This window comes from Meleagris gallopavo, chromosome 10, assembly GCF_905368555.1.
Source record: "Meleagris gallopavo chromosome 10, MGAL_WU_HG_1.1, whole genome shotgun sequence".
NCBI classification, from domain to species: domain Eukaryota; kingdom Metazoa; phylum Chordata; class Aves; order Galliformes; family Phasianidae; genus Meleagris; species Meleagris gallopavo.
Window position 1 is genome coordinate 5,594,715 of NC_139413.1, and position 15,356 is coordinate 5,610,070.

Consider the following 15,356-nt stretch of genomic DNA (forward strand, 5'->3'; position numbering starts at 1 on the left):
TGACTGTTGTTGGGTCTTTTTTTCTGCTTCTATTTTGCTTTTTTTTTTTCTTCTTTTGCTACTTCTTGCCTTGTTTCTTAGTTTTGTTGCGCTTTTTCTTCCCCTCTCTTCTCTCTCCCATTTCTATCACTCTTTCATCTGTATTTCTCGTTTTCACCCTTTCTTTCTGCTCCCCCCAGGGCCGTACCCACCTCTTTTCCCGCTGACCATACCCCCACACCCACCCTCGCACCCCTCTAAAGAGGACTGAGAACCGCTTCTCCCCCAACCTGAGGACTGGGGGGGGGGGGGTCCTGCCCGGTGCCCCCCGCAGCCGCCGCTCATCCCGGCCGGGGGTGGGGGGCCCCGCTCCGGTGCCACGTCCCGGCAAGGCCGCCCTCCCCGGGTACCCGGCGGGGCCGCCCCCGCCGTTTGAAGTGCGGCCCGGAGGGGCGGAGGGAGGAGAAGGAGGAGGGGAGGGGAGCGGAGCGGCCGGGCGGGGAGGCGGAGGGACGGGGCGCACCCGCCCCAGCCGCCCCACAGCCATCGTTCTCTTCCCGGCCGGCGGCAGCTCCCGGCGCCCCGAGCCGGCCTCTCTCTTCCCTCCGGCATGTTTTAAGGCCGACCCTAGCGGCTCTCCTTTGGGCTTTCCTTCCAGCCGCCCCACGCCGTCGGGTCCCCGTTCCCCCCGCCCTCGGGCCGTGCGCTTCCCCCCTCGAAGGGCCGGCGGCTGGGGGGGGGAGCGGGGGCTGTGGGCGCCGGGGGGGCGAGGGCAGAAAAGCCCCCGGTCGGCACCATGGCGTCCAGCTATGCCCACGCCATGGAGAGGCAGGCCCTGCTGCCAGCCCGCCTCGACGGCCCCGCCGGCCTGGACAATTTACAAGCCAAGAAGAACTTTTCCGTGAGTCACCTGCTGGACCTGGAGGAGGCGGGCGACATGGTGGCCGCGCAGGGGGACGAGGGCGGCGGCGAGCCTGGCAGGAGCTTGTTGGAGTCCCCCGGGCTGACCAGCGGCAGCGACACTCCGCAGCAGGACAGTAAGTGCGGGGACAGCCCGCCGCCGCTTGGGGAACCGAGCAGAACCGGGGAGCGGCGCGGCAGGGTCGGGGCAGAGCGCGGGGCTGAGCGGGATGGGGTCGGGGCAGAGCATCCGTCATTCCTCCCTCTCTCTCTCCGTCCATCCATCTCTCCATCCGTGCCTCCGTCCGTCCATCCGCTACCCGTCTATCCGTCCATCCATCGCCCGTCCCATCGGAGCCGGCCGCAGCTCGGAGCTCTGCGCGCAGCGCCGTGGTTCCGTGCGTGGTCGCAAAGCGAAGCCGCCTCCTCGCCGAGTCCCGCTTCTCCCGGAGCCGCCTGCTGCGGGCCCCTGCAACCCCCGGGCGTGGGGTAGGGGATGGGGCAGGGCAGCCCGTCCTAAAGGGCCGCAGTAGGGCTGCGGAGAAGGCGCACAAGCTTGCGCGGTATTTTCCAAGCGCAGCGCTGTGCTACGGGAGAGCCGCGGAAGACTGGGGTGAGGTAGGTGTGCAAGTCCCTCTGCCGTTCCCCTCCTCGTTTCGGTTAGAAATGCACCCTGGATGCGTTTTTCGTTGTGGGTCGGGTCTGGCGGCAGCCGCTGCGGGGAGCACAGCCAAGGACGCGGGATCCCTTCCGAGGGCTCCCGGTGAGAATTCCCCCCTCCGCTCCGAGATCAGCCGGGCCGCCAGCGAGAGGCGAAAAAAACGAGAAAGGAAAAACGAAAATCACGGTTTTCGTTCCTTTTCGTTTTTTTTGTGGTGTTTTTTTTTTTTTTTTTTTTTGTTTTGTTTTTTTTTGCCTCTCGCTGGCGGCCGCCGTAAATAAGCGAGCGGCACCGTCGCGGTGCCAGCACGGACCGGGCCAGCGGGACCGCCACCCATCCCCGGCTGTAGGGAAGCCTCCTCCTGTGCCCCCCCGGCCCATCGCTGACTTTCCGCTGGGTGCTCGGAGCCGGCCCACACCCCGCAGCCACCTCCGCCGCCCCGACCCGGCTTTTCTCGGCTTCCCCGGGCGGGGCTGACGAAGGGGTAACGCTCCCAAAAAACGGCGTTTCCCCAACGTGAGACCCCCCGGGCTTCAGCGCGGTGACCGCTTCTGTCCGGCTGAGAGGCAGCGTCCCGGGGCGGCTTTTCCTTTGCGGCGGGGACGGGAGCGAATCGAGCGCCGCTGGGAAACCGCTTTAAAAACTTTCCTTCCTGAGAGCCGCAAAATGCATTTTCTGGCCCTAAAAGTGTGCGTTCAGTGGGTCAGGGCGGCAGCGATCGCCGCTGTCCTGTGGTTCGGCTCCTGTCCTGCCAGGCTGCGGCCGGGCGACCCGCGAGATAAGCAACGAGTTCTGCCAACAGCTCTTTTTTCCCTCCTTGTTTTTGCCCCCAGTTTCGTTGATGGTATTTAACTGGGCCCCGGGTTGCTCGTGGTGCTTCCCGCTGCTGAGTTCAGCTTGGAGCAGAGGGGCTGCATTCCCCTGCTGCCCACGTTGCTCTCAGAACATTGAACACTCCATATCCCGGTCCAGGGATGTGCTGCCCATCCAGCAATGCCGAGCAGGGGGCAAACTGCCCTTCGAAGTCAATCAGGGATTCTCCAAATGATGTAAAAGCTTGGATGCCGTTGCAGCGAATTAGGAAGTTTTAGAAGTATTTTAAAGCAAGCCGAAAATAATAGCATGGATAAATCCTCTCTGTCTCCTTGGGCAGAGCTGTCATCTGGGCTGCGTGGCTGTTTCACTGATGTGTTTAGCAGCCCCAGTGCTACTCCGTGCCTCAGTTTCCCCACCTGCAGAGTGTTCTGCTGTGTGTGCGGGAAAGGACTGTGTGAGAGCACGGTGCAAAATGAGAGCTGGTTCAGCAGGACAGCCAACGCCGAGCTCTGTTATTATGTGTAACTGAGGACAAGAAGGGAAAAGCTGCTTGGAGATACTGCGGGATGTACTGAAGTACGGCGTACTGAAAATGTTCTACTAATCTGGAGGAAAGTCGGCTGGCCTGCTGTTGTGTTCTGCCCCGACCTGTAGCAGCAAACCAAAGTGCTGGGTGACACAGAGATGACAAAGTTTTATCCAGACTTGCGGGACGGGGGGAACTACATTACCATTAATTCATTGTGAAGGGGTTGAGGGGAAAGCGTTTTTCCTGTTGGAAAAGAAGGGAAAACAGCATCTCTGGGAATAGCTAAGATCGTAATATGTGTGGGGAGAGCTGTCAACGTGTAACAGGATTTCATCAGTGATGCTGCAAAACCATCGCTGCATTGAGTTAAAATTGCAGCTCTGAAAAGCTGCATGGTGAGCATTCGTGCCGCTGCCCTGCAGCTGGGAGCTGAGTTCCTCTTCGTTGTAAAACCACCCAATAGATACAGCCGCACCGTGTTTGCTAGCAGGGTTTGCATCGAGACCAACCGAAGCTGGGATGGAAATGCCGTCCCAGTTCAGCAGGGAGGGCTCCCAGGGCTTCCTAGCAAAGGGACACAGTGCCCTTTGGTGGTGGCAGGAGCCCGATGGTGGGTTCCCGGAGCTCGTGGTCCTGAGCAGGATCAGTCCTCTGAGCATGGGGCTGTGGAGCTAACAGTTTGTTTTGGAGATGGCATGTTTGCCATCTGCTTTTTTTTTTTTTTTTTTTTTTGGTTTGTTTGTTTGAGTGTGACTGTTGACGGCTCGTAAAACAGTGTGGAGAGGGAGCAGCAGAAGAAAAATTGGTTGTGCTCTCAGTTCTCTTGTGAGGAATGAATAAACCCCACTTTGATCCAGGACGTGCTCAGCTTCTGCATGTTGGAGTTATTACTGTCCCTTAATTTCTCTTGGATACAAGGGGGTGGTAGCCTGGGGCTGTGCTTCTCTTCCAGCCCAGGTCAGGCTGCTGGGGATGGGTTGTGCTTAGGCAGCTTGCTGGGTACAGGGATGCAGGGATGAACCAGGGCAGGAGTGATTCCATCACCAAAACTGGGCTCCTGCCCTCTGCCTCCGTGTCTCATTGCCGGCTGTGGCGGGCAGGACCCCGAGCTGCAGGATGCACGGCTGCTGTTTGTGCTGTTAATCACCCCTTTTTAATTAAAGCAGGTGCAGGTGCTGCAGGAAGAGAAAATGATTTGTGTGTATGTTGAATTGTTTCTCCTTTTCTTGCTGATCTGGTGTCCTGGTGCCTCCCCATCCTGTGCGAAAAAAGAACCAAAACCATCGGGAATGTTGTAAGGAGAGGAAGAGCTCTGCCATTACTTTGCAATGGGAAGAGCGGTTCAGGCGCTGCTGAGGTACGTGGGGAGAAAGCAGCAGGGCTGTGGGGTTTTTTTTTTACAAACTTGCTTTCTCTTGAAGCTCTGAAGGGGCTGTTTCATTTGTGAAATGCAGCCCTCATTCCCAGAAGCTGCTCAGACTGAGATAGGCAAAGAATGGGCAGGAGGCAGGAGCTCACTGTGCAAATGAACGAAGCGAAGCCTGAACCGCGCGGCAGCGGTGAGCATCCATCCACGGTGCCGCCGGGGATGAGTTTCGCAAACCCAGCCCTCCCCTCCCAGCCACTCATGCAAAAACTGGGGATGGGTGCTCGTTTTGAGGTGCTCCTTTGGGCTGTTTGCCTGAAAGAATTAGGGCAGCTCGCTGCTTCTTGCGGGACTGATCTTTGTGCACAACAGCAGTGCGGCGGGCATCCCAGAGCCTGCCCGCTTTGTCATTTTGCTCTCAGGCCGGTTGGTGTGTGATTATTTGGTTAAGCATTGCCCACTGTTTGATATTTTTTCTTGCATCCTTGGATGGTGTGATTTGAAATTGGAAAAGCATTTTTTTTCACGTAGATTTCTCCATCTTCTGTCTGCCTACAAGAGTCACGAGTGCGGCTCTGTCACAAGCAGAGTCCTTGAAGAAAAATAAAACGAAAGCAAAGAATGGACAAAAATGGGCAATTTTTAACAGAGGGGTGGAAAGCCATGTGAATGTGAAGGAGGGAGCTGAGTGGGTCTGAGGGTGCCGATTGCGCTGCCCTCCATTAGATGGACAAAACCAGGCTTTTATTTCTGCATTTCACTTTGTTTTATCGCAATCAGATTTGCTTCCTGGTTCTCATGGTCTCCTAATTTGCTGATGGAGTTTGTGTTTGCAGCCCATCCGCAAACGCTTCCAACTCCTTAATTTGAAAAAGATTTCGCTGAAAGTTTTTACTTCTTTTTCTTTTTAATTCCCCCCCTCCCCTGACGTAATGAAAACAGTGCCATGAAGATGAGATTTTGAAACGTCTCGTAAAAAAGAAGCTTAAAGGTTTGGTCTAAACTTCCAGCAGGCTTTGAACGAACATCAGCTTTCTGTCATCTGTGCTGAGTTTCTACTGTTAGCCACTCCATTTTCTATCTTTTTGGTGGTATATAAAACAGCGATCGCATGGGAAAATATTATCTCAAGGTTAATTTGGGCAGTCCTTACTCACACAAGTCATAGCATGCGATTCAATGGGCTGCTTATGCCTATGCCAATTGATGAGTATTAGCGTTTAGAGGCTTGACCAGCAGCCTTGAGTCATGCAAAAAAAAAAAACCTTTTTTCGAGGCTGGTGGAATATTTCTGTGGAGAGATGAGGCACTGCTGTCTGTACTCAGGGGCACCATCCTTGTGCATTTTGCATTGGTGCAACGTGTACCCAGTGATGGTAGGGAGCCTGGGGTAGGAGAGAGCATGGACACAGCATGAGCAGGAGGATCTGGCAGGTTTTAAAGCTGAGTGCTCTGACGAGGCAGGCACAGAATTACAGGATCATAATTCCTTCAAGGCAATGGTCTTTCCTATCCCCCCCCCCCCCTTTTTTTTTTTTTTTTTTGCCTGCTGACTGAATATACTCCCGTGGTTTTTGAGATCTCCAGAATGGCTTGATGAGATTATAGGTGTTTATTCTCAGTCACAAGTTGTTTATGGTATATTTAATCGTTTTGGAAACCCGTATGAAGTAGCCCTGAGGGAGCTGCACTCCTGCTGGGCCTCCATTGCATAATGAAGCACATCACGAGTATAACCAAGTGTCACAATATCCCAGCCTCGGGCCTCTGTTTCTGGGGAGGATGAATCACTGCCTTTTGGTTCCCCACCCTGCTCCCTTTCTCTGCAGCAAAGTGAGAATCCCCACGGCCTGGCTGAGGAGCTGCTGTCCAGGACTCTGTTCTGACTTTGTCTGGACTGTCCTTCTGGCTTTATGCTCAGAACACAGAGGTTTCAACCTGTGCACAGGTGGTGCAGCACAGAGCATAGGTTTTCAGTCTTGTTCTTTCAAGGATGGTGCGTTGCATGGTTGGTGTGGACGTGATGGCTGGAGCTGGTGGGAGAGCTGCCATCTCTGAGGGATGTGAAATGCCCTCAGTCCCAGTCATGCTCCACTGAGGGGAAGGAGTATGAATTCAACCTCTCACTGGCCGTGCAGAAAAGACCTTCTGAACAGCACTATGTTACAAACTCTATGGCTTGAAGCCTGTGAATGTAGACCCCATTGCCACCCGCTCTTCTGGGTCTGCAGGGGTTTGTGCTTTGTCACTCCATGTTGTGACAGCCAGGGCTCTGAAGTCCTCCAGTACCTCAGTTTGCTGGTTGTCCCTTGGTGCGTCGGTGTGTGACATGTGCCTGTCCTGCCATTTCCCTTCCTGCCTGCCTCTGCTCTACCACAGCCACAGAAGGTATCGTTTCTCTTCCTGCACTTTCTGCTGGGCCCCCGTGGAAGGCGCCCTGATGTGGGGATGGAGCTTACTGCACGTCCATTGGGACCACTGCAGTGTTACTCAGAGACAAATTTCCCCAGAATGAGAGCGTCCGGAGGACGCTGGCTGGGCTGGGAGCGGTGCTGGAGCTGGGATGGCCTCCTGCAGCGGAACGCCTGGCGTCTGCAGGGCCGAAGCCGGGAGGAGAGTGTGATGAGCAAGCCAGCCTTCATCTATTTCAGCTTACGTAGCTTTCTGGGCGCCTCTCTCACTGCAGAGGCTAAGGAAAGGTTATAGCAGTGCTTACAGCACTGTCCCAGACAGTCTGGATTTGCTGTGCCCGGGACCTCCTGGTGCCATGTGTTCCTGGAAGGGAAGGAGAGCAGAGAGGTGAGGGGAGCCAGCTGTGCTGTTAACAAGTCACTACATCCTATCGTGGCGTCCAGTTCATATTTCACCTAAATTTTCCCCATTTTCTGGCTGGAGGCATTTTCCGACAGGAGAAACTGCAGTCAGTCAGCAAGACTGTTGGGCAGGGCTGATGTCCAAAGAGCCACTTGCTCTCTGCCCGAGGCCCTCTCCTCATTGCCACGGGCTGCTCAGGCAACACAACTGCTTTTGCACCGAGAGCTGGAATTCATCAGGACCTGAGGACAAGGAGCTCACCAGCTGATGAATTCTCCGGTGGCCTCCTTGACCAAAGGAAAAGCAAATCTATCCTTGGCCCTGTGTGTCTGGGGGCAAGATGAAATTTCCAGCATGGAGAGGGAACATGGCATCCTGACCTGAGGAGAGCGGCAGCGCTGGGAACAAAGCAGGGTGCCTTGGTGTTGTGGGGAAGGGTCCGGGCTGCTCCCAGCCCTGTCCTGTAGCCCGTGTAGATGCCAGACCAGTCATGATCAAGGAGGTTTTTTAGCCCATGGGGAGCTGTGCTAGTCTGTGCTTTGCTCTTGTTTCCATTGTGTTTGAGGGTGGTGAGCTGGTGAAGCTGTAAAGACCTGCTCAGCGCTTCTGGAAATCATCTGCTTTTTGGAAGCATCACTAATACGACCCGTATTTAGGAAAAAGAATTGTGGTTGCAGCTTTTGAAGAGCTGCTGCTTCTCAGCTTCAGCTTAGCAGTCAGGGTTCTGTGGGGATGGGTTGGACTTGGGTGGAGAAAGGTGCTGGGCTGTAATGGTTCTGCATGGCACCTTGGTGACTGTCACCCATGAAACCCATGAAGGGAGCAGCACAGAGGTTTGGGAACCCAGCGTCAAGTCCTTTCTTGGGATGGGTCACTCTCATGCTGACAGTGATAGAGGGAGTTGGTGGATGTTCTGTGTCTCTTCCCTAAGCCTGCTTGTTCAATTTGGCTCTGGGAAGTCCATCTGCACACCCAGGCTGGTAGTGCAGCCTGTCTGCTCCAAAGTGCTTGAGGATAGGCGAGCAAAGGTGGCAGAGATTTTGCAGTGAGAGAGAAACAAAAGCTTTCAGGACAGGGTTGAAACTGATCTCTGCATCCTACTTCCTTCACCTGAGTGCTGATGGGATTCTGCACTCTGGGGACCTAAGGTGGTGGAACCATAGGTCTGGATTTTGTGTTCACATGAAAGGCAGCCTTTCAGAGAGGGTGTTGGTCTGTTCTGTGCAGTCCCCAGACTGCATGGGGCTGCTCTGCTTGGGGTTTGTAAGGTACAGATTTTGTGCTGGTACTGGGCTTGCACCCAAAATCTAAATAGAAAATGTTTTTTGGTGTGATTCTTCCTGCCCGGTGTCAGTAGGTGTGACCCAGTTTTATATTGCTCCAAAATTCCTTAGTGCAGCATTTATGCCTTTTTCCTGTGTTCTTGCTGCAGTATCTTGGCCAAGTTCACCTGTTTGTGCTCAGTTTCCCTGCCCATATAAGTGGGTCATGATCCCAACGTCTTAATAAGGGGCTTTGAGATCTGTGGGATAGGTGGTATATGAGAGCTTGGCTTTAACAATGATTTGGGAATATTCTCTTCCCTTTGTATCTCCTCCCCAGCTAGTTGTTATTTAATTTCCCTCCATCTCTGCAGTTGACCACCTTCTTTCTTAATTAGCTGATTAGCTAAGGAGATCCCTTTCCATGAACCAGAGCAACTTCCAGCAAGTTCATTCCTGCAGGGAGCCTGCTTTGAGCCCAGCTACACCTGAACCCACCCCACTCCTCGGGCTCAGCTCTGCTGAACACCATGAGATGGTTGGGCTCTCCTTGAGCCCAGAGGATGCAAGGAGCACCTGGTATCCAACAGAAATTCCCAGCAGCCCATTGGGATGATCACGCTCTTTTTCTTGGCTATTGCCTGGTCTGGAAGGTTGGGCCAAAAAGATCTTTGCTTACAGTTTGTTTCATTTGGACTCTGATGTGTCTCGTGGAAACTAAATGGAATTGCTCCGGAATAAGAGTTTGCTATGCGTTGCTTGTTTGTGATTTGGTTTTCATTGTTTCTCCTTTAAAAAACAAAAAAAAAATCCCACAAAGAAACAGCTAATCAGTGAAGAGAAACAATCACCTGTGATTTAGGAGAGGGATCTCTCACTGTAAATAATAAATTAGTGTCAGGAGACCAGGCAGACAGAATGGTTGATGAATATCCTGCGGGCTGAAAGTTGTTTATCAAGCCTGTTTGAAGGCTTATGACTAACAAGCTCATTTACAGAGTTTGGAGCCTGTTCATGAACCATTCTCCAGCTGGGAGGATGTGAGAATCATCAGAAATTGTATTCACAAGTTACTTGATCATTTAAAAAAATGATCAAACAAACAAAAGACTGCTCTTTGGAAGGGAACTGTGAATTCCTCTTCCCCCCCACTGGGTTTTCTGAGGCATTCTCCTCAGGAAAATGAGGGGCCTGGAGAAGAATGCAGAACCCCACGTTGCTGACTAATGGCTTGTTCAGTGTGAACCCTTCTTCTGTGTGGCACAGGGTGTGCATCATTGTACATGGGGTGAGGTCTGGCTGTGATGCCCAGCAAGATGGATTGGTCCCATCCACACCAGTGGCTCCTAGCCAGGGATTGGCACTCACCCCAAAGGAAAGCAATCACTCTTGTTTCTCTGTGAGGCTTATGGAGCAGATGTTTCCTCCAAGCCATGGTCCGAGCCTTAATGCACAGTGCCATGTAAGAAGGCAGCGAGGGAGCTATCAACCTGCTGCCTCTATAGAGGGGTATGAATCTGGTGTAAGGAGTGCTGTGGCTCTGTGCCCTTTGTGAATCATCAGACCAACTCTCCAGCTCAATGCAAGAGCTGCATCTTTATGAGGTGAGGCAGATGTTTTTCATCCCCTGGCATCACCTGTTGTTCTGCTTCACTTATGGAGTGTTCTCTTGTGCTTGGCTCCACTTGTGCTCGCTGAGTGTCAAAGGCACCAACTAAGTGAAAAGTCCAGAGAGAGAAAGCAGTAAGGAGAGCTGCAGAACCCATGGTCTAGGAGGAAAGAAGTACTTGAGGGCAAAAGATGACAGGAGAACAGCCTTCAAATACATTCAAGGCGGGTATAGACTGATCTTCAGGTGCATGCAGGTATTGCAGCAGGAGGGGTCCTCCCAGCCCTAGTCAGGGTAAGGAAGCCCTGGGAGAGATGATGGGAGGATTCTGTGGAGACCCCAAGTGAAGATCTGCTGAAGACAGACATCTGAAGGACTGAATATCATATAGCTGATCCTGCCCTAGGGTCTCTTGGATGTCCTTGCCCCACGTTACAGTGATACTGGGACTTCAGCAGGCAACCACACATCTTCTTAGCCTGGTACTCTGCCTGTGCTGGCCAACAAAGTTGCAGTGTTCATTGCAGGACTGGGTGCAGAGCCGTGGCTTACTCGCAGTGATGGGCTTCTCGTGCCCCAGCCCCTCTGGCCACAGGCTGCCTCAGCAGGGCTTTGCTCTCCACTGGGTTTCCCCATCCCTGCTGGCTTTTGCTTGTGTTACATATCCCTTTCCTTCTCATTCAGTGTGTTGACAAGAGCCATTCCAGACGCTTGCGATGCTGGGTTTGAATCCCTCTTTCCATGACTCTCTAGGAAGAGTTCTTTGTTTTCTCTTTAATCCATCAGAAGAAGATAGAACAAGAGCCAGGGGCTGTGAGCAAAAGCCAGACGAGCATTCAGAGGAGGCAGAAAACACATTTATTTTTTTTTACAATGTGATGTAGTCACTAGAACTAAGTAGAAAAGAGAGCGTTGGCTTCTCCAACTACAAAGGCCTGGAAGCCCTTTTGGAAGATGCAAGTCACTGGTCTTGCAATTGGGTAACTGGGTGAGATGCTGTGGCTGGGTCACAGACCCCAGTGGGCCAAGCAGCTCTGTTCTGGCTGGGAGATGGAGGGATGTGCTGCAGCATTCCTGTGTGATTCCATGTCAGGGGTATTCCTGCCAGGAAATCAGATCATAGGACCAGATGGAGAATGCAGATCCACGCGGTGCAAAACTGTTTACAGGTTTGGAGCAAAACATAGTGAGGAACAAAAGAAAAAACGTGTCCTCATCGCTGATCGTAACTCGGGCCCTTATGTGAAGCAGCTGCCATGCTCACTTGTAGGACAATCCCCTTTCCAAAGTCCCACTGTTACGAATAGCAGAGATAGGAAAACCTCTCCAGAGCCACAAAGGGTGAACATCAGGCGATGGAAGGGCCTGACTTGATCTTGTATTTTGGGACCTCTTCAGACTTGACTGAGGCTCTGAAGAAAATAGGCAGTTGCAGAAGATTTCTGGTGTTCCTGGCCAAGTTGGAGAGTCTGTGTGAGCAGCATCTCTTACAATCACAACGCAGTTGGCTTTGGGTAAAATGAGGAAAACAGGGAGAGCTGCAAATCTAATCAATGGGATGGAGGGGGAGAAGCACACTCAGTATCATCTAGGGGCAGAGGGGCTCTGAATTGGTGGGCTGAGCTCCCTGGAAGGGTCAGAGACAGCTGCACAGGGCTGGCACTGAGCACAAGGAGCAGTGGTGACAGCAGTCAGAGCCATCCCTCGCTGCCCACTTCCCTCCATTTTGTGTTTGCTTGTTGCCAACCAGGGAGGAGCTCACCAAAACCGGGAATTACCAAAGAGCAGGGGAGAGGTGGGTGCTTGGGAGTGTTCACAGTGCACAGCCCTACCTCTCACCCTCTGCCCCACCATCCATCCCTCCAGCCTGCAGGGACTGGAGCCATCCCGACCCAGTAGGTGTTGCCCAGCGCTCACAGCTGTGCGCTGTTGGCCAAGGAGGATTCAGGCACTGCGGTTTCCAAATGTGTTCCTAAAAGGACCAGTAAGAAAAACGTGCTGAGAAATGGTTGGAAGACAGTTTGGAGGAATTGCACTTCACTGGGCTATGATTGATAGTAGGGAGAGGGGAAAGGTCAAAATAATCTAACTCCTCTTAAAATGTTACTGGACTGAGTTCTGAAGTAAGTCCTGGGTGTGAAGAGTTAGAAGGTCTCTGAGTTTCTCCCAGATCTTCAGGGTGCCCTGTGTGTGCAAAAGGAGGCAGGTCTGTCCTAGGGGAAAATGCCCACCCAGCAGGAGCTGGTACCACTGCCCAGTCTGCATTCGGGGATGTTGTTGCTGCTAATGCAGAACCAGAGGGGCTTTGCTGTTATTCTGGTGCCATCTACTGGTCCGAGCCTACAGGAATGCGCCGAGGCAGCAGGGAAAGGGAAGGAAATGTGGGCGGACGGTGTGGGTTGCAGGAGCCGGGTGCGTTAGATCTCTTCATTTGTACCAGGCTACCGGATTTTGGAAGCTGTAGGGGTTACCTCTGCAGTTCGTGTTGTTCTCAAATTGCGGTTGAAGTTAGCCAATGACTCTAAAGCCATCGAGGCAGTAAGGGATGTAGCACACATCGTGTCCGAGCTCCGCTGAGAGGCATCTTCCCTTCCATTGCTGGCTCTCCCCCATCATACTCTGCACATTGGCTTTGGTGTCCTGGTGGTGGGGGCCAGGCTCACACAGCGCATCTCCATGGAGAGGATGTCCTGTGTTGTAGGTGCTCCAGAGGATTGAGACCCTTTTTCAGCTTGTGTTGCTCTGATGTGGCAAGGCACGGCCTGCCTTGAGCTCAGCCAGGACTGGGAGCAGTGGGGAGGGAGAGCAGAGAGAGGCTGGAGGTCTTCAGTGGGGTTTTCTGACAGCATTACCTGCTTTTTCTTTAAGTTATTATCAATTTTTGGTTTGAAAGTAGCTTGTCTGCACCGGGTCCCACAGCCTTGTCCATTCTTCATGTCCCATTGAAGATGGGGTTGACTGGTCTTTCTGCAGCATGGCATGGAGCAGCAAGGTCTCAGGTGCCAGGGTCCGTTGCAGGGGCTCTGCACTGTTTTGGGACAGCCTGGCCCATTCCAGGCAGTGCCAGTGGTGCAGCTCTGCAGGTGGTTGGGGTCGGTTGGGCACCCATCATTTGGGGTGTTGCTGTGAGCAAGAGCTGTGAGGGTATCCCAAAATGGAAAGAGATGTTGGGATTCAGACCTGAGCTGTAAGCTGTAACGAGGGAAAGATGCAGCTTGTGCCCAAGAGGGGGGAGATGGTTTGAGAGGCTGGGAGACCTGGGGCTGTTCAGCCTGCAGAAAACAGAATGGGGATCTGATCAGTGCTTACCAATATCTCTATGATGGACATCAGGTGGATGGGGCCAGGCTCTTTTTGGTGGTGCCCAGCAACAGGCAATAGCCACAAAGTGGAACACAACTGAACACAAGAAAGAACTTCTTTGCTTTGAGGGTGACAGAGCCCTGGAACAGGCTGCCCAGGGAGGTGGTGGAGTCTCCTCTAGAGATATTCAAGACCTACATAGGCATTTTCCTGTGCAACCTACTGTAGGCAACCTGCTTTAGCAGGGTGGTTGGACTAGATGGTCTCCAGAGGTACCTTCCAACCCCTACAATTCTGTGATTTAGTGTTTTATTACTCTGTGCCAGGGTGATAGGTCCATTAAAACTGCCAGGATTAGTGTAGAACAAATATCCAACAGCAGAGAGGTCTGTGGGAGAAACCCATGTGTCTCATGGCAGCTCTGGCAAAAGGAAGACCTGAATTCATTTGCGTGTGAATGACGATCATTGGGAGCATTTTGCTTCCCCTGTTCGTGTAATGCAAGATCAGAGTGCTGTAAGCCAGAATGAAATGTAATATTTGTTTTAGCAACCCATCCATCCTTCAGCAGCGATGAGGAGATGAATTCTCCAACTTAATAGGAGCTTTTCATCTGCTTCTCTTAGAGTCCTCCTAATGCTGGGAGCAGATTTGGTCAGAATATTTCCTGGGTTTAATTTATGTGATGACTTGGGTTGGGTTGTTTTTTGGTTTTTCTTTTTTTCCTCTTGCTTTTGATTCATGAAAGCATCTCTATTCATCAGGGGCACTTAAACTATCTGCAGAGTAAAAGCAGTGTCTGTGCAAAGAGCAGTCTCTGTGTCCTTGGCATGCTGCTGGCGCTCGCTCCGGTGCAAGCCTATGGCAGTGGGTGACGTGCAGCTTGATGCATTTCTTCCCATCAGGTGCTGGAAGGGATTTCAGTGCAATCATTAGGCAATATTGGCTTGCAAGACTGTGTTGGGAGAGAAAATGTGAATTATTTTTTGTCTGATGAAAGGGGAGGAGAAGGCTCCAGAATCGGTCAGAAATTCTTTATGGGAGGGCTGTCACTTACGAGTGCCATGCTGGTACAGTGAGACCCAAATACACTCTCCAGATCCGTGTGTCTTTGCTTGATCATGACTCTTTATTCTTTTATTTACCTTTTTAGGTTGCAGATCCTGGGAGCATCCAGCTTGCTGCCCATGAACTTTTAGGCTGGTCGTGTTGTGACCATTTTTTCCCCATGCGAGTGATGTTGGGTGGCACCTGGAGCCAACTGATGCCAGCTCCTCCACCCCAGCCCAGAGCAGGTTTGCAGGCTGTACTTCATCTGGAGCCAAGTGAAAGCTCCTAGTTGGAAGGAGCACGAGAGCAAGAGTTAATCTGAAGGCTGCAGACACCACAGTGCTGGGCAGCACATGGCCTGCTCACTGCCGTGGGCTGCAACAATGCAAAAGCTTTCATTTTCCCTTCTCGTGCAGAAATTTGGTGAATGGTTGAATACCTTGCCAGAGCAAGGTAAACTAAGGGCTTTTGCCCAATAAAACCCTGTCTTTGTATGTCTGCTGTAGCTGCACTGGCGCTGGGAAGGAAGCAGTAAAGTTCCTGCAGAGCGCTTCACAACAGCAGCGCTTCACAGCTCACTGAGTGGACACTGGGCTTGCAGCAAGAGCACTGAGTTAGGTTGAACTGTGCAGAGTTCACTCTTGACAGCTGATGTGGAGACTCGTTTTGAACCCAGAAGCTCTGTTACTTTCTCTGGGCCAATTCAAGATAGCACTAGGCTGCTGGGGGACAGTCACCCTCTCCCTTCAGTACGTGCACCCCACAAAGGCAAGGTGCTTGTGCAAAGCAAACACCAGGAAGGCCTCTGAGGTTTCCTTTTCTGGAGCATTCAGCAAACAGGAATGGAAAAAGGTTTGGGGTCCGGGGAGTATGCTGGCAGAGCTTCTTCCTCTGCATGGAGAGGTGGGGGTGACCCTGTGGGATAGGGACATGTGACCATCTCCTGTCCTGGGATGCCACTTGGCAGCACCAGGGGCAGCTGCTGGGGGTAATGGGACTCCCCCTCCCCCCCCTTCCTACCCCAGGTGCCACATGGTGACCAAGTGACCCATTAATTCAGTTCCTCA

General features: G+C 52.6%; 1 protein-coding gene across 2 annotated transcripts in view; it reads left to right on the top strand.

Moving 5' to 3' along the window:
* Window positions 1-460: 460 nt before the first annotated feature.
* The window catches only part of PRRX1 (paired related homeobox 1), a 32,704-nt gene continuing 17,808 nt past the window's right edge, over window positions 461-15,356 (top strand). The window contains exon 1 of one of the 2 annotated variants that reach the window (XM_085231225.1): window positions 461-1,016. In XM_085231225.1, the coding sequence (XP_085087351.1) occupies window positions 776-1,016 (241 nt within the window). In that variant the 5' untranslated portion in view covers window positions 461-775. The remainder of the gene's footprint in view (window positions 1,017-15,356) is intronic. The other variant, XM_085231223.1, reaches the window with a different exon arrangement.